Source organism: Triticum aestivum, chromosome 2B (genome assembly GCF_018294505.1).
Source record: "Triticum aestivum cultivar Chinese Spring chromosome 2B, IWGSC CS RefSeq v2.1, whole genome shotgun sequence".
Classification (NCBI taxonomy): Eukaryota; Viridiplantae; Streptophyta; class Magnoliopsida; order Poales; family Poaceae; genus Triticum; species Triticum aestivum.
Window position 1 is genome coordinate 56,067,684 of NC_057798.1, and position 25,691 is coordinate 56,093,374.

The following is a 25,691-nucleotide window of genomic DNA, read 5'->3' on the forward strand; positions in this document are numbered from 1 at the left end:
CACCCGTAGACAAGCTTGGATTCACACCGGAGTGCTCCTCCCTACCGTCTATGGTGTCAACCACACTCTTCGGACGACAAAGTCCTTAAAAAAGAGACGAGGCTCTGATACTAATTGAAAGGATCGATATAGTTGACTAGAGGGGGGGTGAATGGGCAACTAACAATTTTTAGCTTTTCTTTACCAAATTAAACTTTGCATTAAAGTAGGTTGTCTAGATATGCAACTAGGTGAGCAACCTATATGATGCAACAATCAACAAGTGCACAAGCAAGCAAGGAATGCAACACAAATAAGCTTGCACAAGTAAAGGCACGAGATAACCAAGAGTGGAGCTGATGGAGACGAGGATGTGTTACCAAAGTTCCTTCCTTTTGAGGGGAAGTACATCTCCGTTAGAGCGGTGTGGAGGCACAATGCTCCCCAAGAAGCCACTAGGGCCATCGTATTCTCCTCACGCCCTCACACAATGCGAGATGCCGTGATTCCACTATTGGTGCCCTTGAAGGCGGCGACCGAACCTTTACAAACAAGGTTGGGGCTATCTTCACAACTTAATTGGAGGCTCCCAACGACACCACGAAGCTTCACCACAATGGACTATGGCTCCGCGGTGACCTCAACCGTCTAGGGTGCTCAAACACCCAAGAGTAACAAGATCTGCTAGGGATTAGTGGGGGAATCAAATTTCTCTTGGTGGAAGTGTAGATCGGGGCCTTCTCAACCAATCCCGAACAAATCAACAAGTTTTATTGGCTAGGGAGAGAGATCGGGAAAAAATGGAGCTTGAAGCAACAATGGAGCTTTTGGGGGAAGAGGTAGGTCAACTTTGGGGAAGAAGACCCCCTTATATAGTGGGGGGAACAATCCAACCGTTACCCTCCAAGCAGCCCCGCAAAGGGCGGTACTACCGCTGGGGTGGGCGATACTACCGCTGTGGCCAGCGGTACTACCGTCCCACCTTGTGGTACTGTCGTGCAGAAGAGGGGAGCGAGGAGCAAAAGGAGGACCTAGACCCAAAGCGGTACTACCGCAGTGGTAAGGGCGGTACTACCGCTTAGGAGCGGTACTACCGCCTCTACTACCGCAACTAGTGTTGCAAAACCCGACACGAAAAACGAGTCCTCGAGTCGAGGCGGTAGGAGCATGGAGCCGCAGCGGTACTACGGTGGAGGCTCCAAGCGGTACTACCGCTGAGGAGTGGTACTGCCGCTTGATGCACTCGAGCGGTACTACCGCTGTGGCCCGCGGTACTACCGCTGGGACCAAGCGATGCTCAAGAGAAGGGGGAAGAGCTCTCCATTGAAACGGAAAGGCTCAGAGGGTGTGACAATGATGTGTACGTGTTGATTCCACCCTAGCCTTACCAAAGCAGACCCCCTCTTGATAGTACGGTGACTCCTACGAAACTAGTCCACCAACATAGAAACGAAAGAGCTGCACCGTCTTGAATAACACTTCGAGGGGAGGGAATCATCTCGTGCCAAAGGATGAATCTCTGAAAACTCAACGCACACGATTAGTCCGCAATAGCATTGTCATCAATCACCAAAACACCTTAGGGATAAATATGCTCTTGCACTCGGGCGTCCGGTCTATTGGATATGGTCCGGACTGATGGGCCGTCAAGATACAAGACAGAAGATCACCTCTCGTGTCCGGAAGGGACCCCCGTATGCGTGGATGGCAAGTATAGGTGTCCGGATATGTTATTTCCTTTCTGTTAAGCCGACTTTGTACAACCCTAAGCCCCTCTGATGTCTATATAAATCGGAGGGTAAGATCGGAGGCATGATCACAACATTGCTAGGCTATCCAATCTAGGGTTAGCCAATACGATCTCATGGTAGATCAACTCTTGTAACTCTTATACCCTTCGTATATAATCAAACATGAGTAGGGTTTTACCTCCATTAGGAGGGCCCGAACCTGGGTAAATGTTGTGTCCTTTGTCCATAGTTACCATCGGTCCTCAGACATATAGCTTGGGCCCCCTACCCGAGATCCGCCGGTTTTGACACCGATAGTCGCCAAGGGCCGGCCCAGAGTGCTGCCACGACAAGGGCCCAGATGCGCCAACTCTATACATGGCCCACCAGCGCGTCTAGTTTTCCTTTTTTGTTGGTCTGATTCTTTGTGGAGGTGAAATCTTTCATCGACACCATATCAAAGATATAGTGATTCGACAGCCTGCGCTTCTAGGGGATAATCCCCGGCCCAAGTACATTCGTCGATCAAGGCTTTCCATCCTTTTGATGGGCCACTCAAGGTGCTTTCAAAAACCATTATTGGTAATGTTCGTGCGAGTGAAAGAGTGACAACATCGTTGCTCCAGTCCAATTGCAGCCTGTTTACCGAAGTTTTTGGAGTATTTCTTCGAGTAGAAATTGACGCCGTGACGAAGGTGTTTTCAAGAGATTTCATTGTAATTCTTAGTCATAGGAGTTACTTTGTATTTTTTTGGATCTTAGGTCCAAATCAATGTACATGTAATTGTTATGAGTATGAATAAAGTTACATGTTTTTCTAAAAAAAACTTTGGGGAAACCTTGAGAAACTCTCGCAGACACTCGAAGACAACTGTTGTTTTGGAGTGAGGGGCGACTCCGGCTTCGACTTCAACATGAAAGTGAAACTCTCCTTCACACCTTGAGCTTGTCAGCGTTTCTCCAACTTAGCAAGGAGAAGGCGCTGGATGAGGTAAATGCGTCTGTCTAAATTTGTTCCATATGCTTAGAAGACATGGGTGCGGTCGAAGTGGTAGACCCACCGTGATTGTAAGGACACTTTCTATGACGGGTGCATTTTCTAATGTTGTAAGCTTAACACTACATTATTATGTGGACATACATGATCAAATATGCATTTATGTATTAATGACTTTTGCATGTGGATGATTTTTTAATTATTTTTTTATCATTTCTCTGTTTGCTAGTTTGGCGCTATCATTTTACCCACACCTCATATTATTAAGCACTTGTTAGTCCAATTCACACACTTCTTAGAAGGTTACACCGCGACATGATGGATCCATTATATTCGCTGCTTACCAGCATGTGTCTCACTGCAATGACGCCCTTGGAGCGGAGATTTATCCTATTATGCAGGGGATGGCTGTCACACTACAACATACAGAACCGTCGATGATCATTGGGGATTCGATTTGGCCCATTTTCTCTAACGATGAACTAGTATGCACGGCTTATAGGCGTCTTGTTCATGGGGTCAAAACTATGATGAATTTCAGTGAGTTTGTTTCACAGAGAATTAGCAGGGACCGGAACAGAGTGGCCGATCGGTTGACAAATTATAGCTGTATACGAAGCGAAGCACAACCGTGTTGTTGCATCGAGGACCGACACGTATCGAGAAACTTTTGCCTCTCGACCGCAACTATATGAACACTGAATAAAACTCTCTTCTCTAGGCAAAAAAGTACACAGAGAAAGATGTAGTTTCCATTCAAGACTAGACAGAGAGGATCATGATATCCTAGCACAAATCAAAAAGCTGAAAAAGAAGATTATTGTAGAGAGAAACCAGAGGCGAGAGAGGAGGAAAAAACCGGGAGAAATCAGGGAAGCAAACCACCACACTCCCTCCCTCCCTCTCTTCTCCCCTTCCTCCCTCCATCCCTCCCACCTGACCAGCGACAGATCTGACCAGCCAAGCTCTCCCCCCCACCCCTGCGGTTGGCTCCGCTCCCCGGCCCTCCCTCCCAGATCCCGATCTCCCATGCCGCCGCCTCCCCTCCCCTAGCCCCCCCGTGCGCGCGCCCGCCATGGCCTCGCGCCCGCCCCTCCGCACCGCCTCCGCCTCCTCCTCGGCCTACTCCACCGACTCCCCCACCGCCGCCGCGGCGGGGCCCCCGGGCGGCGCCCCGCAGTCCATCACCTCGCTCCTCAACAACCCGCTCCCCTCGGCCTCCGCGGGCTCCTACTGGCTCCCGTGGCCCCCGCCGGCCGCGCTCCCGGAGGCCCCGCCCCCGCCCTCCCACCCCTGCGAAGTCTCCCGCGCCGACTTCGCGCCCTACCTCGCCCGCGTCGCCGATCCCTTCGCGCGCTTCGCCGACGTCCGCCTCCACGCGACCGCCGAGCTCGCCCTCGCCGCCTCCGACGACGGCGCCCCGGCCGCCGCCTCCCCGTCCTCCGGCCTCGCCGCATGCCTCCGCGAGGTCCCCGCGCTCTTCTTCAAGGAGGACTTCGCGCTCGAGGAGGGGGCCACCTTCGAGGCCGCCTGCCCGCTCGCCGAGCCCGCCCTGCAGGAGCGCCTCGGCCAGCACCTGGACGTCGTCGAGGCGCACCTCGTGCAGGAGATCGCGCGCCGCTCCGAGTCCTTCTACGAGGCCCAGGGCCGGCTCCGCGGCCTCGACGGGGAGATCGTCGCCGCCGTCGGGAGGATCCGGGAGCTCAGGGAGGTCGTCCGGGTGCTCACGGGCGACCTCGTCGGGGACGCCCAGCAGGTGCAGGAGCTCAATGCCACCCGGGGGAACCTCGTCGCGTTGCAGGAGAAGCTCACCATCATCCTCTATGTCAGTCAGGCTCTCGCAGCCCTCAAGCTGGTGAGTGGTCTTACCGAGCATTGCGTTTTGTTTGCTTGTGGATCAGCAATGTTGCTCCCAGAAATGGTCCGGACATGTACTGCACATTGTTTATTGATGTGGTGTGTTACCATTTCTCTGGTAGTTCCGTGAGTCGGTTGATAGTCAGGTCAGGTGCCAAGTATGCAAAACCACAAAACCATGCGCATACAGATATTGATGAACTGATTGATTGATTAGCTGACAACCATTGCTGTGCATGGAACACCATGAATTGCTACGCTATATGCATGCCAGTGTTTTCATATGGTACCTTGGAAGTCACAAATGATAAGTGCCAACTGTAGGTCGACATGGAGACATGCTGTCCATTCTTGAGTTGTTACACTGGAAAAATGGATGCATGGGAAATGGGGATCCGGCTTGCCTGCTCCCTCCCCATGCTCCCTTCCGTGCTCCCACTTCATCCTACGGCTGTCTTTTTCCCTTTCTAATCTAATCACCCCCCCCCCCCTGATTTTAACGGGGTAGGCCCGGGCCTTATTTTGTTCCAATCAAATCAAGCCACGTACGCGGGAGCACGGATGGGCACACGCGTGGGGCTCAGGCAAGTCTCGTCCTGGAAATGGAGCCTAACGATGTCTTTGGATCCATCTTCTTGCCTTATTAGGGACAATGGTCTTTATTTGATCGCAGAGAAATTATGACCGGTCTTTGTTTGAGAGGATATGAGCTTGTGTAAATGCCCCATAAGCACATACTACTGTTCTAATTTCTGCGTATGACATTCCTTGTCCAACTGCAAATACAACCACATTTTTCATTTTTTGCTGCTAGTCCATAATTATCATTATTCTCTGCCAGATCACTGCTGTGCTATTTATGTAGTCCAATGATCTATTGTGTCTGATTTGACAGCCTGACCTGAACTGTTCATATTCAAGCAACGACTAGATTTTTGTTTTGCTTCTGTACTGAATATTTGAATCATAGTAACCTATTGCTTAAAGGTGCTTCCTGCCTTCAAATCTCCTCTGTGCGCTGGGTTTATAAGCTTGTCCTACATGTGCAGCTAGTGCTAGCGGCAGATTGTGCTGGTGCGCTTGATGTCATTGATGACTTGCAAAATCTCATAGTAAGTTACCTAAACATTACCTTCTACATGATCTGATGCCAGTGTTATCGTAATTTTCCTACGTAATGCCGGTACTCTCTGCCATCACACGCCACCTAGCAAATTTCCAATAAATGGCTGCAGTCGGCCGACATTTGCAGTATGTGTAACTTATGTTTATTAAACATAAATTCTTTCAACCAGGACACTGATGAACTTGCTGGGCTTTATTGCTTTCGACATATTCGTGATCAGTTGGGAACATCATTAGATTCAGTGAACAGGTATTTTCGTACAAACTAAACATACATCCTATCAATATGATGTGCTCTTATTTATAGGGGCAATACTCATCACATGAATGACATCTCTGGTGTGAAAAATAAATACCTATACATGCTTAATACATTATGAATTCTGACAGAAAGCTTGAGACATAATCTCTATCAGTGTAGGTAGGCTGATTTATGAGATCAGGAACCATGTAGTGTTTTAACTTCAATTGCAATTTCATCTGAGTATCTGAAACAAAAGTGGAAACATATAGAGGCTTGATACTGCAGTCCTTTGTTGGTATCTTGTCGTAGCAGTATGATCTATCAGAGTACACATCAATGCTACAAATGCGCCAAAGTCACCCCTAGGTGGTCGGTCTAGGCGCAGCAAGGCAAAAGTACCCGAGGCTACACAGGGCTCAGCGCCTTTGTGATGCAAGGTGCATGCCTGGTCAAACTGCGTGTTAACAAGATTAAGAGAGTGCATTGAATCCTAATGTGAAGGTCCTAAGTTCAAAATAAAGCCAATGCAATGCCCCAGTTTTCATCATTGCCACCTAACTTCCCGTTGATTTACCGATGTAGCACCTCAAGTGTGCCTTGCGCCTAATACTGCCTTCGTAGCCATTGATATGATTGGCAATTGAATAGTTCTGGGCCATTGTTTTTCTTTGTCACAGGTTTACTACATGAGCCAAAGCATTTTGTTGGCTTCTCAATATACTCATATACATGGATCCCAATAAGATATTTTAAGTGAAATACATTTGTTGATGCTTAATTATTGTGCAAGCCAATGTCAAATGGAATGATTCTGTTCCAATGATACTCAAATGTCAACTAGACTTTAGTCAGCGTAATGTTTCAGTTGTTTTGTGGGATATTAAGGCCTTAATCAGTAAATCCATTTAAGTGACATTTTAGTGAAAATGTACCCTAGATCCACCTATATCCTTTAAATTTAGTTTCTATATTGTTTGATTGCTAATTGTACGTTATCGTCATCTAGAATATAAAGGTCAATTTTGTCATTATAATCTGAAGCTACCTTAAAATCCTGTAATTTTATTTTCTTTATATTTGCCCCCTAGAATAGTGATGTTGTTTGCAGCCTTTTCTGTTCCATCAGCAACTTGCTGTTTAACTTATTATTCATTCTTGTAGCATTCTTTCAGCAGAGTTTGTTGACATTTTAGTGAAAATGTACCCTAGATCCACCTATATCCTTTAAATTTAGCTTCTATATTGTTTGATTGCTAATTGTACGTTATCGTCATCTAGAATATAAAGGTCAATTTTGTCATTATAATCTGAAGCTACCTTAAAATCCTGTAATTTTATTTTCTTTATATTTGCCCCCTAGAATAGTGATGTTGTTTGCAGCCTTTTCTGTTCCATCAGCAACTTGCTGTTTAACTTATTATTCATTCTTGTAGCATTCTTTCAGCAGAGTTTGTACGGGCTGCTGTTCCTGATGGAAAAACTGTCGATGCGATGGTTTTATCAACTGTGAAAAGGAAGACTTCTACTCCCCTCAATGGGACTGATCATGAAGTATGTGCGCTTTCAATTTTGCAATTCTCCATCTCATAATTGGCCTGTCTTTACCTGATTTTAACGCAATGCATTCATGCTGAGTTTTTTGTGTACCTTTCATGGCAACTTTAAATAATATTAATTAGTTAACTGAAATTGAATGAACATCACTAATGAAGTGTGATTGGGAGATCTAGAGAGGTTAAGAACTGGTAGGGGAATACCAATCATTCATGCTGAGTTAGTGGTACCTGCAGCGCCTGTTTCCACTTGCAACCATTGGCTCTGTAAATGAATCAATGCCAAGAAGGCAAGGACATTGCTATTTTGATTTCTTTGTAGCCTCATCACATTACATTATTATTTCTGTCATTGTATCCTTGTTTTGGGAAACTTTTGTATTTTGGAGTCGCATCCATATAGCGTACCCAAGCAATGTAGTTTATTTTTTTCAAGGAAACGCAGAGGACCAGAAGGAAAGAGTTTGCTTACAATCCTCCTAAGAGGCCAAGTTCAAAACAACAATGTAGTTTCTTGATGACTAAAATAATTTTACCAAAATTTCTGTTTGATGTATGTCGAGTGTCAACATAGGATCCTCATTTGCAACGGAAAGGGGTTTCGTTGTATTTCCGTTCATTTGCAACGGAAAGGGGTTTAGCCCGGTTAAAAAAAACCCATAGGATCCTCACGTCACAAAACGTGATCCCGAAATAATTACAGTTTTCAGATCATAAACTATGTTACCACACTGTTACCATATATACCACGACTGTGGCCCAATCAGTTCTTGATCTTCTCCAATTTGCCAAAAGGTGAAATACTAATTTGTTTTTTTAACAATTGTTTGATGTGTACTGTACTTCTTTGGTTTAGATTATGGTTTCATTTTTAAGCTACACTGTTGTTCTAGTAAATTGTTTTCAGCTCTGTTCCTTCTATCGACCGATGTTCATCATTTCAATGCAGGTAAACGTTGATGAGGAGGATGGCTTCATCCTCAGAGATCGTCTTCTCCCCCTCATTATTTGCCTGCTGAGAACGGTTAGTTCTGTCAGATATTTCCATTAAGTTGAGATATTCAAATGGAGGGTGGATGTGCAGAAATCTTTTCAATTGTTATAGAGCTAGCGATTGGGGCTTTAGTGTAAGACGACATATAGATTTAGTTCCAGAGAAGCACTTATTCACATTTGTATGCGCTATTTAGCACACAATGAGCACAATAATTTTTGTGATTATTCAATTAGTTTCTCACTCATATAAGCTGGGTTTATGGGGCCTTATAAGAGACTACCCTCACTAACAGGGCACTTGTAATAAAATGCCCTCTAAAATTCCATGCATACAGAAAACCAAGTTCAGTATTTTTTTTTGAAAGGTCAATCACCTATGAGCTTAAAAAGCTAAGTGGTGGAAGGATCATGCTTATTTATTTCTGGATATTTGGTATATTCAGAGTCATTAGTCTGTGGGATACAGAATAATAAGGTTCACATTTATATCTCGCAGGACAAAGTTCCTGCAGTGCTCAGAATGTACCGGGATACCCTTATTACTGTTATGAAAGCTTCAATCAAATCCACAGTTGCTGAGATGCTTCCAGTCTTGATTTCCAAACCAATAGATTCTGATTCAGTAACTGGGGACAGAGCTGCCGATTCTGATGGTCTTACATTTTTTTCTTAATTCAATATCTGTCTTCATAGCTTGCTACTTTGCACACTAACTTCCTACTTGCTTTGAACTGCAATTGTGCAGCTGGAGGCCAGTCTTTAGCAAATAAACTGCGTAGTCTATCATCTGAAGGTTTTGTTCAGCTTTTATCGGCTATTTTTAGTATAGTTCAGGTAAATTGGTTTCTCAATACGGTATCATTTTGTTTTCCTTTAAATGAAGATGGTCTACAAAATTAAATCTTAATCCGTACCTCCTTTCCAGGTACATCTACAGCAAGCAGCTGAAGTTAAAAAAATAGTTCAGTGGATCATGCGAAACCTTGATGGGAACATAAGTCCTGATGACACAAATCCTGTCGTACAACATGGTGGCTCAGTTGATCTTCCCCAAGAGAAAGACTATGATGTTACTTCACGGGTCTCTAATACTGTTACACGCACTCCTACTAAGCTTCCGTTGTTTCAAGGAAAGACAAATGATATGTCCAGTATAAATTCAATAAAAAATATTCGGTAAGTTAAGTTATAACTTGCTCTTTGTTCTGTAAAAACCAATTTAATTGCTGGTATCATGGTGATACTGTGGTCAGTTTTGGCAAATATACTATTTCATTACTTGCAAACCTTTATATGTGATGACGCAAACACAGATTTGCTTGAGCACTTGCATTTTCTGTAGAGCTGATGTGTTGAGAGAAAGCACAGAAGCAGTGTTTGCTGCATGTGATGCTGCACATGGACGATGGGCTAAGCTGCTAGGTGTTCGTGCTGCTCTACATCCCAAGTTAAGGCTTCAGGAGTTCCTGATCATCTATAATATAACAGAAGAATTTATAGCTGCTACAGAAAAGGTTATTATTTTCTCTGTTCAAATTATATGCACATATATCCATGTTAATTGCGTAAAAGCAAGTTATGATATTATTTCCACCTCTTGTCCTCATAGGTTGGAGGCAGGTTAGGTTACAACATTCGCGGAATTCTACAGCAACAGTCAAAGCAATTTGTTGAGTATCAGCATAGTGTTCGGGTGAGTTATGTATTACTTTGCTGAAGTTTACGGAAGCTAGATTTACAGTTTTACAATCAGATAATGGAACAAAGTCAGAAGCTTGTTTTAAATTTTGTTAGTACGAGCAACAGCTTATAGGATAATTACAACACCATTGTGCCTGAAACATGAATTGGTAATGGTGCTATTTCTGAAGTATAAAGCCTTCAGCCTTCTCGCTCAGTTATAGCCTATGGATGTACAATAGCTTGTATACAATGCGGTTCCTTTCTAGTTCTGTTTTGCAAACAACATTACCCATAGTATTGGTATTCACCATCATCAAATAACTTCAGGTTGAAATGATAGTGGAACTGAGGACACAAAGGCCTAAGCTGCTCGTCAAAATTATTTGAATTATCTTAAAAAATTATAACACTACGGTTTATTAAAAAAATTGATATAGATTTTGGATTGATACCAATCTTATTTTATAGTTGATGCATGATTTATAGAGTTTTTTGTGCTCTGAACGTTTAATATTCCTTTGAAGATGGCAAAAATTAAGGCAGTTCTTGACCAAGAGACATGGATCGCTGTTGATGTTCCTGAAGAGTTCCAAGCGATTGTTCTGTCACTGTCATCAACTGACTTTCCTGTTAATGGCATGGAGATGCCTAGCAATGATAACAACTCAAAGCTCAGTGAGGATGGGGTTTCAACAAGTCAAGAATCAGCACATTCAACTGAAAATAATGTTGAAAATAGCAATGGAACATCAACGACAAGCAATGAAAACAAGGTTGAATCCACTTCTCAGACTGAAAATAGTGTTGCTGGCCATGTTAGGCCAGTCTCGCAAACCATTGTGCTTGGAGGTGTTGGCTATCATATGGTGAACTGGTTAGTCATCTAAAACTTTCATTTAATTCTTCAAAACAAGTTACTGTTTCTTCTTTCTAAAACTTGCCATGTTGAGGATTACTTTAGATCAGTTGCCACACTTTACTAACCCAGAAGTGTGGCAAAGAATTCATCCAGTAACAGTTCCTGTATTCATCTGCTATTCTTCTATAGTGATATATGCTGTCTTTTTTCTGTTTCTCTCGTCATCTTATTTACTCATTTAATCATCTGTGTTTCTGTGAGATGTATCCTTGCCTTTTCTCAATGACGCTTCAATTTTTGTTTGGCAGCGGTCTGATATTGTTGAAAATGCTATCAGAATATGTTGACATCAGTAAATGTTTGCCATCGTTATCTTTTGAGGTGGTCCAACGTGTTGTTGAGATATTAAAGCATTTCAATACCAGGACTTGCCAACTGGTTCTTGGCGCAGGTGCCATGCAGGTATCATTGTTTACCATTGGTAACAATAATTCCTCATTGTTTAAATATGTAAACAGAGCTCGTAATTTGCTATTAGCATTTTCTCATAATTTACCATTTAATGTGGATTGTTTTAATAAATCTTTGAATAAATATATGTCTCTGCTGAGAACCACCTCTTGGTGTGGCGGTGGAGCTGTGGGGGCATGACTCCACCCACCAGGTTTATAATTCTGGTGCTCACATGTATGCTGTATCTGTATGGGTCTCCTGTACAGTCTTTCTATTAAAAAAAGTAGATGTCTGCTAAATGAACTTGCTATCAATTTCTCATTGTTCATCATCGTATAGGACACTATTTGCACAATAGTGTTTTAGCTATATGGAAACACAACAATTTTTTAAGAGAAGACGAAAATCTTCTCTGTTTTTTTTTGAACAATAGTACTTCAATGCACCAGTAGTTTCCTCAAATCTTAATCAAGCTAAATAGCTATTTAATGTGCGAAAATTCGAATCTGAGCCCGAGCTCATCTGCACCTGCGCTCACGAAAAAAATCAAAATAAATACTAGAAAAATTCAAAAAATTCCAAAAAAAATTTGGGTGGTGGACAATTTGATGTGTGAGGGACGCTCCAATTTTCAAAACATTTGGACTTCTGTGCAGCTCTCAGCAAAAAAGACAAATCGGAGGTCTGTAAAAATGTGTACTCATATACTGTTCTGGTCGATTTGTCTTTTTTACTGAGAGCTGCACAGAAGTCCAAATGTTTTGAAAATTGGAGCGTACCTCACGCATCAAATTGTCTACCACCCAATTTTTTTTTGGAATTTTTTTGAATTTTTCTGAATTTTTTACGATTTTTTTTTTACCGGGTGCAGATGCACCCGGGCACCGAAACGCCATTCTCTTTAATGTGGGCATGTGCTGCCACACTTCTTTTTTTATATATCAAGAAGTCTGGACTGCTTGGTTTATTTTCCTTTGGTTCCTTTTCAGGTATCTGGTCTGAAATCAATTACTTCTAAGCATTTAGCTTTAGCAAGTCAAATTATCAGTTTCATACATTCTTTGATTCCAGGTAAGCATTTTTTACCTACCTTCTGTCTTTTTGCTGCACTGTTATTTATTGTATCCATACTTTCTGTTAATTTTGCCAAAACATAGAGTTCTGAAGGCTGACTATCCTGTCACTTCAAGTGATTGTGGGTTGCATTATCTTATCTTATTATATGTTTTTAGTTGATTATTTTTGTGTCTTGATTTGTTGGTGGGATGAAGGGTTGGAAAACTGGAAACCAGGGTCCTTAAAAAGATATCTACAGAAATATAAGCTGAAGCGCTTTTGTCTCTCCCTAGAACTGTTGGTATTTGAGTAGCTATATGATGTAGAAGGGTAGGGAACAACACAAACTTGAAAAAGTAGAAGCAATAGATAGTTTCCAGCTTAGGGACCAGTACCAGGTGTGCTTTTCCGCTTTGTTTATCTAGAGCCTGATTCATGTACTCTAGTAACTTTCATGTGATGGTGATAGCCTGATAGGCAATAGATTTATTTCGGTACAAGTAAACTGCCTTCCAGCCAACCAGAACTAACATTGCATTTAATTAATAAATTCACAAAATATGCAACATATATCCCAAGAGCCATCCTGTTCTTGCTGCACCCAATATTTACTTAGGGAAAAGAAAATGCAAATGGCCATGTTGAACCAATTTTTCTAGGATGAACTATTTGGGAATCCTTGAAGTATCTGTGATTTTGATCACTGCTTGGCCAAACCATTTTTGTTTGAAATTGCAGATATTCGTCGAGTACTTTTCCTGAAAATACCGGAAGCACGCAAACATCTGTTGATGTCTGAACTGGATAGAGTTACTCAGGTATGATTTCTATTTTATTTATTTGACATTTCATGGATTAGGGTAACTCTTGACTGGCACCAACCTGTTTTATGTACTTGCATGAATTTCATTTCTTACAAGTTTCTCGGAAATGACAGGACTATAAGGTTCATCGAGATGAAATTCACACCAAGCTAGTCCAGATAATGAGAGAGAGATTGCTAGCAAATCTTAGAAAATTACCGCAAATCGTGGAAAGTTGGAATGGACCAGATGATAATGATTCTCAGCCAAGTCTATTCGCCAAAGCTGTTACAAAGGTAGTTATGGTTTAGCACATTACTCCTTCTGTTTCTTTTTACTCCGCATATAAGATTTGTCTGAGGTCAAACTTTGTTTGACCAAATTTATATTTAAAAATATCAACATCTACAATATTAAAGTTATATAATACGAATATTAATTCCATGATGTATCTAACAATATTGATTTGGTATTGTGAATGTCGATAATTTTTCCTATAAACATGGTCAAACTTTATGAAGTTTAACTTCAGAGAAATCATATATGCGAAGTAAAAAGAAATGGATGGAGTATCAATGGAAATCACTCTGTTAATACCTCTGTTCCTAAATGTCAAGATGTTTGTGTTAGAACAGGGTTGTGCTGTGTGTGTAGTTATCATATTGTATAGGGGCTTCTTTGCTTATTTCCCTTCATGTATATGTGCTGGCCTGTTGGCCCGATGGAATATAGGCTCACTTCATAACATGGTATCAGAGCTAGGGTTAGGTTCCCCAGCCGCCGCCGCCGCCTCTGGTCGCCGCCGCCGCGGCCGCCTCTGGTCGCCGCCGCCGCCGGCCGCCGCTCCTCTCTTCATCGAGCCTCTCCCCTCTTCTTCCTGGTAGCTGCTGCCGCCTGCTGGTCCAGGCCGCTGCTGCCGCCGTCCTTCCCGGCCGGCGCCGCCGCCTCAACGTGCTGCTGCTGCTCTTCAACGAGCTGCTGCTGCTGCTGCTCCTCTTCTCTGCTGCTGCTGCTGCTCTTCTTCAACGAGCTGCTGCTGCTGCTCTTCTTCAACGAGCTGCTGCTGCTGCTCTTCAAAGTGCGGCTGCTGCTGCTCTTCTCCTCCTGGTCTGCTGCTGCCATCAAGCTGTGCCTCCTGCTGCTGCTGGTCTTCAACGAGCTGCTGTTGCTGCTCTGCTGCAATGGCGCCCTCCACCACCACCGGTGCTGTCCCAGTCCCACGATGTCCTGTTATCTTCAACGGACAGAACTACAGGGACTGGGTGCAGCACATGAAGCTGCACATGAGGGGCCAGCTGGTCTGGGAGCACCTCTCTGGTGCTCTGCCTTGTCCCCTGCTGCCCACTCCTCCAGCTGAGTTGGCCTTCCCTGTTGATGCCGATGAAACCAAGCAACGTGAGATGCTAGATGCTTTTGAAGAGGCCACTGAAGAGTATCAAAATCAACTCCACTTATACAAGCAATGGACAAATGATGATGCTCGAGCCTCTTCTATCTTGGTGAACAGCATGGATGTTGATCTCACCATGGATGTGGTGGCCCTTACCACTGCATATCAGATGTAGGAGCACCTTCGCCATCGCTATGAGTCTACAGGGGATGCCATGTATCTCTCTGTTGTTCGTCAAGAGCAACAACTACAACAGGGAGATGCTACTGTGGATGATTTCTACAAGGAGATGTCGGCGGTGTGGCGCCAATTGGACTCTCTGGGAGCTGATGTTTGTCGCAGATGTCAGTGTTGTGTGCAGCAACAAGCTAAGCTGGAGGTTCGTCGCCTCTACGACTTCCTCACTCGCCTCCGGCCGGAGTTCGAGCAGAGTCGTGCTCAGCTATTGGCACGCCATCCTCGGCTCTCTACTCTGGAGGCCCTTGCTGAGGTGCGATCTGAGGAGGTGCGCCTACAGAGCACGGGCTTATTGCCATCCTCTTCAGCAGTCCTGGCTGCCCACGTTCCACCACCGCTGCCTGGTGTGCCCTCTTCTACACATGTGGCAGCAACCTCCACTAGTGCTTTCTGCAACTACTGCAAGCAGGATGGTCACATGATCACGGAGTGCATCAAGAGGAGGAAACAGGGTCGCCGTGGTGGCCGTCCTCAAAAGGACTCGGGAGGCTCCTCTAATTCTCGTGAGGGCTCCCTTGAGAAGGTTCACCAGGAGATGCTCACCTTGCTGCGCCGCCTTACTGCTTCTGCACCATCCTCAGGTTCTGCTGGTTCTGCTGGTCAGACGTCTGGTCCACCACCGCACTCTTCGTCAGGTACATCTTTGCCCTGGATTCTTGATTCGGGGGCCTCCTTCCACATGACACCACACAGAGATCATCTTTGTGCTGTCAATTCCGTGCCTTCTCCTCTTACAGTTCAGACTGCAGATGGCACTTCTCTTTCTGTTGCCGCAAGAGGGACTCTTTCCACGTCTTCTTTTCATGTCCCTGCCGTTTCTCATGTTCCTAAACTGACTATGCAACTTCTATCTGCTGGTCAATTTACTGACTTGGGTTGTTGTGTTTTTCTGGATTCTGACTCTTGTTGTGTTCAGGATCGTCGTACGGGGACTCTAGTTGGGATCGGTCCTCGGCGCCATGACTCTCAGCGCCTTTGGGAGCTCGATTGGCTGCGCCTTCCTTCCGCTGCGTCCTCTAGCCAGTCGGACATCACCACCCCTTTTGCTTCAGCTGCCACCTCCACCACATCCTTCGCTCAGTGGCATCATCGATTGGGTCACATTTGTGGCTCCCGCTTGTCTTCTTTGGTTAGGAGTGGTGTTCTAGGGTCTGTATCTGGTGATAGTTCACTAACTTGTATGGGTTGTAAGCTTGGCAAGCAGATACAACTTCCATATCCCTCTAGTAATTCTGTTTCTCAACGACCTTTTGAACTTGTTCACTCTGATGTATGGGGTCCTGCCCCCTTTGTTTCGAAAGGGGGTCACAAATATTATATAATTTTCATTGATGATTTTTCTCGCCACACTTGGATCTACTTTATGTCATCTCGTAGTCAAGTGCTTCAAATTTACAAGTCGTTTGCTACCATGGTTCGCACTCAGTATGATTCCTCTGTTCGAGTTTTTCGTGCTGATTCGGCTGGCGAGTACTTATCTCGTGCGCTTCGTGGTTTCCTTGCTGAACAGGGTACCCTTCCTCAGTATTCCTGTCCTGGTGCACACGCTCAAAATGGGGTGGCTGAACGCAAACATCGTCACGTCCTTGAGACTGCTCGGGCTCTTCTTTTATCTTCTGCTGTTCCCCCGCACTTTTGGGCTGAGGCTGTCTCTACCGCTGTTTATCTCATTAATATTCAGCCTTCTGTTGCTCTTCAGGGAGGGATACCAGTTGATCATCTAGGTGATGGTCCAGCTGATTATAGTGGTCTACGCCTGTTTGGTTGTGCCTGTTTTGTTCTTCTCCACCCTCATGAACGCACCAAATTGACTGCTCAATCTGTTGAATGTGTTTTCCTTGGCTACAGTTTGGAGCACAAAGGTTACCGTTGCTGGGACCCTATTGCTTGAAGACTGAGAATCTCCAAAGATGTCACTTTTGATGAGTCTCGCTCCTTCTACCCTCGTCATTCTTCTACTGCCACAACCGAGTCGTTAGCCGAGCCTCTCTCTTTTTTGACTCTACCTGATTCTTCACCTTTATCGTCACCTGGTAGGTCCACTCCTAGCCTTTCACCTGTGTCTGCTCATGAGCTTCAGCTTACACAGGATGAGGTTTCTATTCCTGACTCTCCTACTCGGGTTGAGCCATCCACTCTCTCTCCTTTTCCTTTTACCTACTCCCGTCGTGCTCAACACCCTTCTCCCTCTGATGCGCCACCTTCCACTTCCCCTCTCTCTCCGCTTCCTTTTGTCTACTCCCGTCGTGCTCGGCACCCTTCTCCCTCGGATGCGCCCACTTCCACTTCCACTCCTTCCCTGTTGGGTCCCATTCCTTTAGAACCACCTACCCCTCCTGCTCCTCGGTATAATCTGCGTGATCGCCACACTCTCCAGCTTCCTGCGTACTATGTTGCTGCTGCTACCACTCTTGTTGAGCCGTCTACATATCGTGAGGCTGCTGCTCATTCTGAATGGCAGCATGCTATGGCAGAGGAAATTCATGCTCTTGAGCGCACAGGCACTTGGGACCTTGTACCCCTGCCTACAGGCGTTAGACCCATCACTTGCAAATGGGTCTACAAGGTTAAGACACATTCAGATGGTTCTCTCGTGCGCTACAAAGCTCGTCTTGTTGCGCGTGGCTTCCAGCAGGAGTATGGTCGTGACTATGATGAGACTTTTGCTCCTGTTGCTCACATGACCACTGTTCGCACTCTTTTGGCTGTTGCTGCTGTTCGGCAGTGGTCCATCTCTCAATTAGATGTCAAGAATGCCTTCTTGAATGGTGAGCTGCGGGAAGTGGTCTATATGCAGCCGCCTCCTGGCTATACTGTCTCTAATGGCACTGTCTGTCGCCTTCGGCGCGCTCTTTACGGGCTGAAACAAGCTCCTCGTACCTGGTTTGAGCGTTTCTCCGCCGTCATCACAAGGATCGGGTTCTCTGCTAGTGTTCATGATCCTGCTCTGTTTATTCACACTTCTCCTCGCGGTCGCACCCTTTTACTACTCTATGTTGATGACATGATTATCACAGGGGCTGACCACCAATTCATTGATTTTGTGAAGAAACGTCTACATGAGCAATTCTTGATGACTGATTTGGGTTCTCTTCGCTACTTTCTTGGACTTGAGATCATTTCTTCCCCTGAGGGTATTTATCTCTCTCAAGAGAAGTACATCCAAGATCTTCTCACTCGTGCCTGCCTCACTGATCAGCGCACGATTGACACTCCTATGGAGTTTGGTCTCCATCTTCGTCCTGGTGAGGGTGAACCCCTTGCAGATCCCACACGCTACCGCCATCTTGTTGGGAGCCTTGTCTATCTAGGCATCACTCGTCCTGACATTTCTTATGCTGTGCACATTCTAAGTCAGTTTGTCTCTGCTCCCACTCAACTTCACTACAGTCACCTTCTTCGTGTTCTTCGTTACCTTCGTGGTACCGTGACTCGTCGCTTATTCTTCCCTCGCTCCAGCTCTCTTCAGCTTCAGGCCTACTGTGATGCTACCTGGGCCAGCGATCCCACTGATCGCCGCTCTCTCTCTGCCTATTGTGTTTTTCTTGGCTCCTCCCTGATTGCCTGGAAGACCAAGAAGCAGAATGCTGTATCTCGCTCCAGTGCTGAGGCTGAGCTGCGAGCTATGGCGTCCGTGACTGCAGAAATTACTTGGCTACGATGGCTTCTTCAGGATTTTGGTGTTTCCACTGCTACACCGACCCCTCTGCTCTCCGACAGCACTGGGGCACTCAGCATTGCCCGTGATCCTGTTAAGCATGAGCTCACCAAGCACATCGGTGTTGATGCCTCCTACACTCGTTCTCAGGTGCAAGACAGAATTGTGGCCCCTCAGTATGTGCCCTCGGAGCTTCAGCTTGCTGATTTTCTGACGAAAGCTCAGACACGGTCCCAACACAGCTTTTTCCTGTCCAAACTCGGTGTCCAAGATCCCCCTTGAGTTTGAGGGGGGGGTGTTAGAACAGGGTTGTGCTGTGTGTGTAGTTATCATATTGTATAGGGGCTTCTTTGCTTATTTCCCTTCATGTATATGTGCTGGCCTGTTGGCCCGATGGAATATAGGCTCACTTCATAACAGTTTGGACTGCAAAAATGTCTTACATTTAGGAACAGAGGGTGTATCATTTAATTATGATTTGTAGCCACACTCCTTGTGATTGTTCAATGGAAATGCAAATTCATTTGTTGCTACTTGGAAACAACATCTTAACTCGTTTATTGACCCCCATTTACCGTCCTTTATTCTCCTGGAATCTTGTTCAGATGTTTTCACTTATTTATGTTATTTGAATTCTGACTCAGGCTTTCCTTTCAGTTTAGTTAATTGTTGCTGAAATTTTTGTACATAAACAATTTTGCAGGAAGTCACTTACTTGCATCGCATCCTCTCTCAAATACTGCTTGAGGTAGATCTGCAAGCAATATTCAGGTAAAGAAGTATCCTTTGTATCTTTAGAATCTTTGGACCATATCTGTTTTTTAGAATGGTGAGGTTATCAGCTTCGGCTATTACTCAGTGTATGTAGCTGGTAAACTTATTCATGATATGTAGAAAACCCTCAGTGGAACACCAAACCTACATCGCTTTAAAACAATTGGAGCACTGAAGTTTTGAGAACAATTTGTAAGGTGTTACTGTTCTCTAAGATGAAGCTCAGTTCATTGGGGTAGCAACCATACGAGGGCCATTCAGCATAGCTGAAGGCTAGAGATCGTAGGGGAAGTTGAGACCATATGAGATAAGAACCTTGAGAGACTAATTCATTCTTCTTGTTGCTTAACTGAGCATGATGATAACGCCTCCTTATTTATAAGGAGGTCCTAACATATTAGGCCTAGAGATAAACCAATTAAAGCCATCTAAATATAAGTCAAACTATTTGTCTCTAACTAAATAATTTCAATGATTTCCCCCCTGGGGTAATGCAACTTTGGCAAACCGAGTTAAAAACAGCATGTGGTGGTAGTGACGCTGCTCAAGCTGAAGTAACCACGTGAACAATACTCTAATGGGCTTCATGTAATGCAAGTAGCACCATTATTTCTAATTTTGATTTTTATGTTTAATAATGATTTTGCTGAAATATTATCCATAGAATGACAATTCGTTATTATTTGTTCCCTTGCAATGTCTTATTGACTCTTAATATCGTTTGACCCTTTTATGCAATGCAGGCAAGTAGTCCAGATATTCCATTCCCATATTACAGAAGCATTTTCGAAGTTGGAAGTCAGTAGTCCTCAGGCAAAGAACAGGTACAGTACCAATAAATCGCACTGCTACACTTATGCCATTTTTCCCCACATGCAAAAAAAAAAAAGAAAAGAAGAAGAATCGATTAATTTTTCGTATGTGTCGTATGTATTCTATACCTATACTTTTTTAACACTGCTGTTTTAATGATTGATGAAACCCAGATTATGTCGAGATGTTCAGCATATTCTTGTATGTATTCGAAAGTTGCCTGCTCAGAACTTCAGCTCAGAACCTGTTCGAAATTATGGTCTTGACGAGTTCTTGGCTGAGAAGTTCGGGACAAAAGTTGACGAGTGATTGACATGTACATTAGGAACTGACTCCTGTCTGCAAATGTTCAGTGGTGGTAAATATGGCAAATGTGAAGTTATCAAAGACACCACTGTTGGCATAAAATCCTATGCAGGTATAATTTGGATTCATACCTTTGTGACTTGTTTGCTTTCTCACGTCGTAGACAACTAGATATCTTCCAATGAAAAATTCAATCCTGGTTTGTCTCTCATGGCCTTCCGGAGCAACTTATGTAGATTGATCTTCCCTAAGAGATATTTGAGTTAGTTTGATCCTTTAATCTCCGTCCCAAAATTCTTGTCTTAGATTTGTCTAAATACGGATGTATCTAACACGTGTATTTGACAACTAAATGTCCTGGCAACTAATATGCAATGCTGCCAACCATGCAGGTATTGCTGCGGAGGGTATCGGAAGCAAAGCGCTCTTGATGGCAATGAATTACCATGTCAATACATCCAATAGCGCTTTGTGGGATCACATGCCAATGGTTTTCCACACCTGACCTGAGCCGAAATTTTTGCACCGTACTTCCGCCATGTTAGGCCGCGTTTCATCTTTTGCTTGTTCTGATAGTATTTCAACCCTTTTTGTGGGAAAAGCTGATATTGGTTAGATGTTGGGTATAGAAGAGCCATAGAGGGAACCTGACAAAGACATTTTCGGCAGCACGGCCCATTCTTTGCATATTGCCCTGACGTTTGGTGCAGTGTGTTATTAGTTGGATATCGTGTCGTTGATGCAGCCGAGTGTATCTTGTTCCTGTAAGGTTTGTATAACTATTCTTGTCAGTGCAGTAATAAGTAATTGTGAAATGTTTAGTACATGCAGATATTCATACTATACATGGTTATTTAACAGGAATTTGAGTTATTTTTTTTGAAAGCCTGATAGATCAACTAAACATGGTGATCTTTTATCTGGGCAGAAATTTGAATTTTTTTGTAAATGTATTCTTGAATAGTAGGCAGAACAAACCAATGGGTTTGAAATTTATGAAAGCGATGAATTCGTGAGCAAAAACCATGGTCTGTGCTAATCGGTTTTGTTGTAATATTTGAATATCTTGTCAAGAAGATTACCAAGGTTTGTATTAAGTTGGGATGTGTTTGCCGTGTTTCAAATGAATCGGACAATTCTTCACCTTGGGAGTGAGTAATTTACACGGTCCAAATTGTACTTCCCTTTAATGATCAACACAACAAAGTGGAATAGAAGTCCAGTTCAAACAAATAACAACAATAAGGAAAACAAAGTCCAAACACTATCCAAAGTGTACTCACGGGTCTAATCCGTTCGGACCGTTTTTCTTCGACTCAACGGATAAAAAAGCCAGAGCATTATTTTCAGAAGAAAAAGAAGAGAAAAAATGGTTCTCCTCGTCCCATCCACACTCCCACGGGCACCCTACGGAGCAGCCGCGTCCACATCGTCGCCGACGCCGTTATCCATTCACCCGCGCCCAAGGCGGCATGCTCTCGCCGTCCCGCGCTGCTCCGCTCGCCGGACTCCGCCGCCCACCGACGCAGCCGCCGGCAGGGAGACCGCGGCTGCTGCTTCTTGGGCCGGCAAGCTAGCCGGCGCCGTGCCATGGAAGGCGGCCGTCTCCGGCGCGCTCGCGCTCACCTTGTCCTTCTCCTGTTGTAAGCCATCAGTCTCACTCTTCATCTTCCTTCCGTCGAGGCAGTTGCTCCTTGCTCGCAGTTAGCAGGCAGCACGGCAGGCTCCGGTTAATTGGAGGTCTAGAACAGTTCCACGTTTAGTTTTTCTGACCATGCCCTCATCTATAACAACGAAATGTTGCGTGACTCGTTGCTAAATCAACAAATTTGTCATCTGATTTTTATTTTTTTTGGTGTGCTGCATGGTAACGCTATGCGAATCAATGCACCATCAACACGAGACCGAAGCTCGAGTCTGAACCCGAAAGGCGAAGCTCAGTCCAGTTCATTCAGAGTGTACAGCGTGTTTGGACTTTGGACGCTCTTTATCCATAGTCCATGTTTCCAGAAAGAGTAGTTTTCAGCAATTGCCCCCCTTTGCTGTAACAGTAGTGCCGGCGGCAGAGGCAGAGGCGGCTGATGAGTTGCATCCACGCGCAATTGAAAATCTTTTGCATCCTCCATCGTGGTTCTGCAACGGAGAAAAAAAAATATCTAATCCCTTGGTGAAGTGGTGAAAATTGCGGGCTGTGGCATAAATACAAGATGTGCTGTTGTTTTGGAGTGGCATTTTGCAATATTTTTTTTGCATTATCATTTTTTTTATTGCGAGAACAATATCATATTTTCGATGGCACACTTGAACGAAAAAGGATCATATGTGTGCTTTCTTAGTGGAAACTTCCCCTTCATGGCGATACTACGTGCTTGCAGTTGTCGGTTTGGTCAATGCCAAGGCTGGGGTCAACAAGCCCGAGTTGCTCCCCAAGGAGTTCACCACCGTCATTGACGTCGCCGGTTTCCTCTCTTCAGGCCAGGTAAATCCAGACCTCAGATCTTGCACCATGAGCTGTCTGATGATCCACAACTCCTTGCAAATTTGGTGTCCGCGAGAAACAGAGTGACGCTAAAAGAAAATTTGCAAATTCCCTTGTGCATAATTTTCTTTAACCTGTTGTATTGACTTCCATAAGGGTGCAACTACAAATAGTTCTTATCTCCAGAGGGTAGTCTTAGTCTCTCTACCTTTTATTTTTATTAGGTGTTGATAATTGGATTACATATGTTCATAGTTGCTGACTATTTTGATTTGTTCTTAGGAAAATCGTTTACGTCAAGAGATAGAAGACCTAGAGAAGGACACTGGATATAAGTTGAGAGTTCTCGCACAAAATTATCCAGATACACCAGGTGATTTTTGCTTCTTTTTCACATTTGTATGAGTTGCATTGTATTTTTTTTTATTTTTTTTCTTCAGTTCATATGTGCATAGATATATGCAAGGATGGTATGTCTGTGGTCAAATATTGCTGAAGATTAATATGACTATAGCTAGTAAAATTTTCTTGACTGGCCACATAAAAACATAGTACATATTATCTTTTGTTGAAATTATTTCCAGTAAGCAATTGTTTTCAGTTTTGTCACATACTGTCACAAATTTAATGGTTAAAATCATTATAGAAGTCATACACTTAGATATATTGCTGATCCTAAGATATCACCTTTTGACCATGGGGAATGCAAGTCTGGCCCATGAGGGCAGCTGCGTATATTCAATTGGATCGGGAATGCTGATGTCCTGAGTTTGCTGGACTTAAGACTAATTTGTGAATCTATGCTGATTCTTTTTACTCGACAATCTGTATGTCTTCTTGATTAATGTACAGAAACCTCGTGTAATATGCAGTAGGATTATTCTCTCCTTATCTGGGAAACATTTACTCTCAAAACCAATGTAGAGCTTGTACTTGTGATTATCATTGGCCAACATGACATGTACTCCCTCTGTAAAGAAATATAAGCTATTATCATGTAATCTTTTATTAAGCTATTATCATATAATCTTTTATTCTTCTCTGTTATAGCTAAAAGGAGTCATTAGTTCGCACTCTCATGATTGTGCACATGTATCGTAGCACATAAAAATTGACTAATGCTCTGTGTTACAGGATTGGCTATCAAGGATTTTTGGCAAGTTGATGACAGAACTATTGTCTTCGTTGCAGATCCCACCTTCGGTAATGATACTTCTGTTTTAAAGATAATATTCACACTACACTTAGTTTTTCCTTTGCCATGGCTATTTTGCTATCTGAATAACGGAACCGATCCCCCATATTGATTGCAAATTTTAGTATACTACTCTAATAAAGTTCAGATATGGATCATTTGCAAATTGTAGTTCCGGAATTAAGAAAACTGAACACTGCTGGGGTGAAGCATGATGCAGGAATGATCATGACAACCATTCGGTTCACTTATCCATGCAGCTGATATGTCGTTTAAGCCTAAGGGCATACTCAATGATGTTAACTCCTGGTGTATACATTTTGGGTTTGCATAATATTATCTTGCAACAACACACGATTCTTGATGTAGGCTGCACTATTGCACACAAGTGCATGCACTAGGGTGTGTACAATGCCATGCACATGATCCTGATCTAGAATTCCAGATTTGTTACATCATAGCGCCTTCAATTTTGCAATAAAACTCAGTTTACAGTATTTTTATTTCTGCTAGATAAGTTTTGAGACACAAGTGTTGTCACGCACTCGTGCTTACTGGCAGGACAGAAATGCTCAAGCGTGGCTCTGTTTCTGTAGGTAACATCATAAATTTCAACATTGGTTCATTGATTGATCTAGACATTCCTCAGAGCTTCTGGAGTCGTGTTGCAGGGAAGTATGGAAACATGTTCTATTGGAAAGAAAAGGTTAACACGGCATAACCTTCGTAATGCTGCGTAGTTTTCCTGTAGCTTTTCCTGATCATGCCTTTGTTTATGGCACATGGAACAGGGAGAGGATGCATCAATTGAAGGCGCTGTGATGGCAATATCGCGCTGTCTGAGAGAGCCCACAGGGGCAAGTAATTGTTCGGAGGTATTTTAGAGGTGGAAGTTCATCGTGGAAGGACTGTGACATGACGAAGATAAGACCAGCGAATACTATATGTACATAATCGAAATGTCAGTTACATGAACTGAACATATTTTTGCCTCAATTTTCTAAAGTCAAAGGACATTCGTTTATCCTCGGTAGAATGCTGCAAAGATACAAAATCATCACCACCTGGCATCTGATAATCTGGGCCAGTTCCCGCCCGTTTTTATAGCCAGTGCGGACCAAGAAGACCAAGATATGCTATCTGAACTGGCTATCTACAGTACTGATTCAACATCGTTTTCGGTCATCTTTTTGGCTGATTCGATCGATTCTGGTTGGTCTGCACCTATTTTTCATGTTAATTTCAAGTTGGAAAATACCAGTTTCATCCTCGATTCAACTTCGAACATGACTTGGTGTTTGACACGAGGATAAGCATATCTACGTTGGGAAAAATAAAATTGAGGACATGCCAGTGCCCACTGTACCTAAGGGCATCTTCAACGACATGCCTCAAAATGCCCGCAAATGTCCGGAACCGCGCGTCCGAACAGTTTATGCCATCCAATGCGGTTTATGCCATCCAATGCGGTGCCGTATATCTTCATGGACGCGTCCGCATGTCT

General features: G+C 43.9%; 3 protein-coding genes across 3 annotated transcripts; all 3 read left to right on the forward strand.

Moving 5' to 3' along the window:
• The first annotated feature begins 3,732 nt into the window (after window positions 1-3,732).
• On the forward strand, window positions 3,733-21,398 carry LOC123043443 (vacuolar protein sorting-associated protein 54, chloroplastic). Its single transcript, XM_044465893.1, has 19 exons — window positions 3,733-4,561; window positions 5,613-5,675; window positions 5,859-5,938; window positions 7,366-7,483; window positions 8,435-8,509; window positions 8,978-9,134; window positions 9,227-9,315; window positions 9,407-9,657; window positions 9,824-9,995; window positions 10,091-10,174; window positions 10,689-11,038; window positions 11,332-11,485; window positions 12,466-12,547; window positions 13,271-13,350; window positions 13,470-13,631; window positions 19,324-19,391; window positions 20,138-20,218; window positions 20,381-20,625; window positions 20,906-21,398. The coding sequence occupies exons 1-18, from the start codon at window positions 3,782-3,784 to the stop codon at window positions 20,514-20,516; spliced, it is 2,982 nt and encodes a 993-aa protein (XP_044321828.1). The 5' UTR covers window positions 3,733-3,781; the 3' UTR covers window positions 20,517-20,625; window positions 20,906-21,398.
• On the forward strand, window positions 14,940-16,297 carry LOC123043445 (uncharacterized). The gene is made up of 2 exons (XM_044465895.1): window positions 14,940-15,597; window positions 15,879-16,297. The coding sequence occupies exons 1-2, from the start codon at window positions 14,940-14,942 to the stop codon at window positions 15,923-15,925; spliced, it is 705 nt and encodes a 234-aa protein (XP_044321830.1). The 3' UTR covers window positions 15,926-16,297.
• A 447-nt stretch (window positions 21,399-21,845) lies between the features above and the next one.
• On the forward strand, window positions 21,846-25,211 carry LOC123043444 (thylakoid lumenal 15.0 kDa protein 2, chloroplastic). The gene is made up of 6 exons (XM_044465894.1): window positions 21,846-22,156; window positions 22,889-22,992; window positions 23,275-23,365; window positions 24,127-24,195; window positions 24,784-24,893; window positions 24,979-25,211. The coding sequence occupies exons 1-6, from the start codon at window positions 21,883-21,885 to the stop codon at window positions 25,069-25,071; spliced, it is 741 nt and encodes a 246-aa protein (XP_044321829.1). The 5' UTR covers window positions 21,846-21,882; the 3' UTR covers window positions 25,072-25,211.
• The last annotated feature ends 480 nt before the right edge of the window (window positions 25,212-25,691 follow it).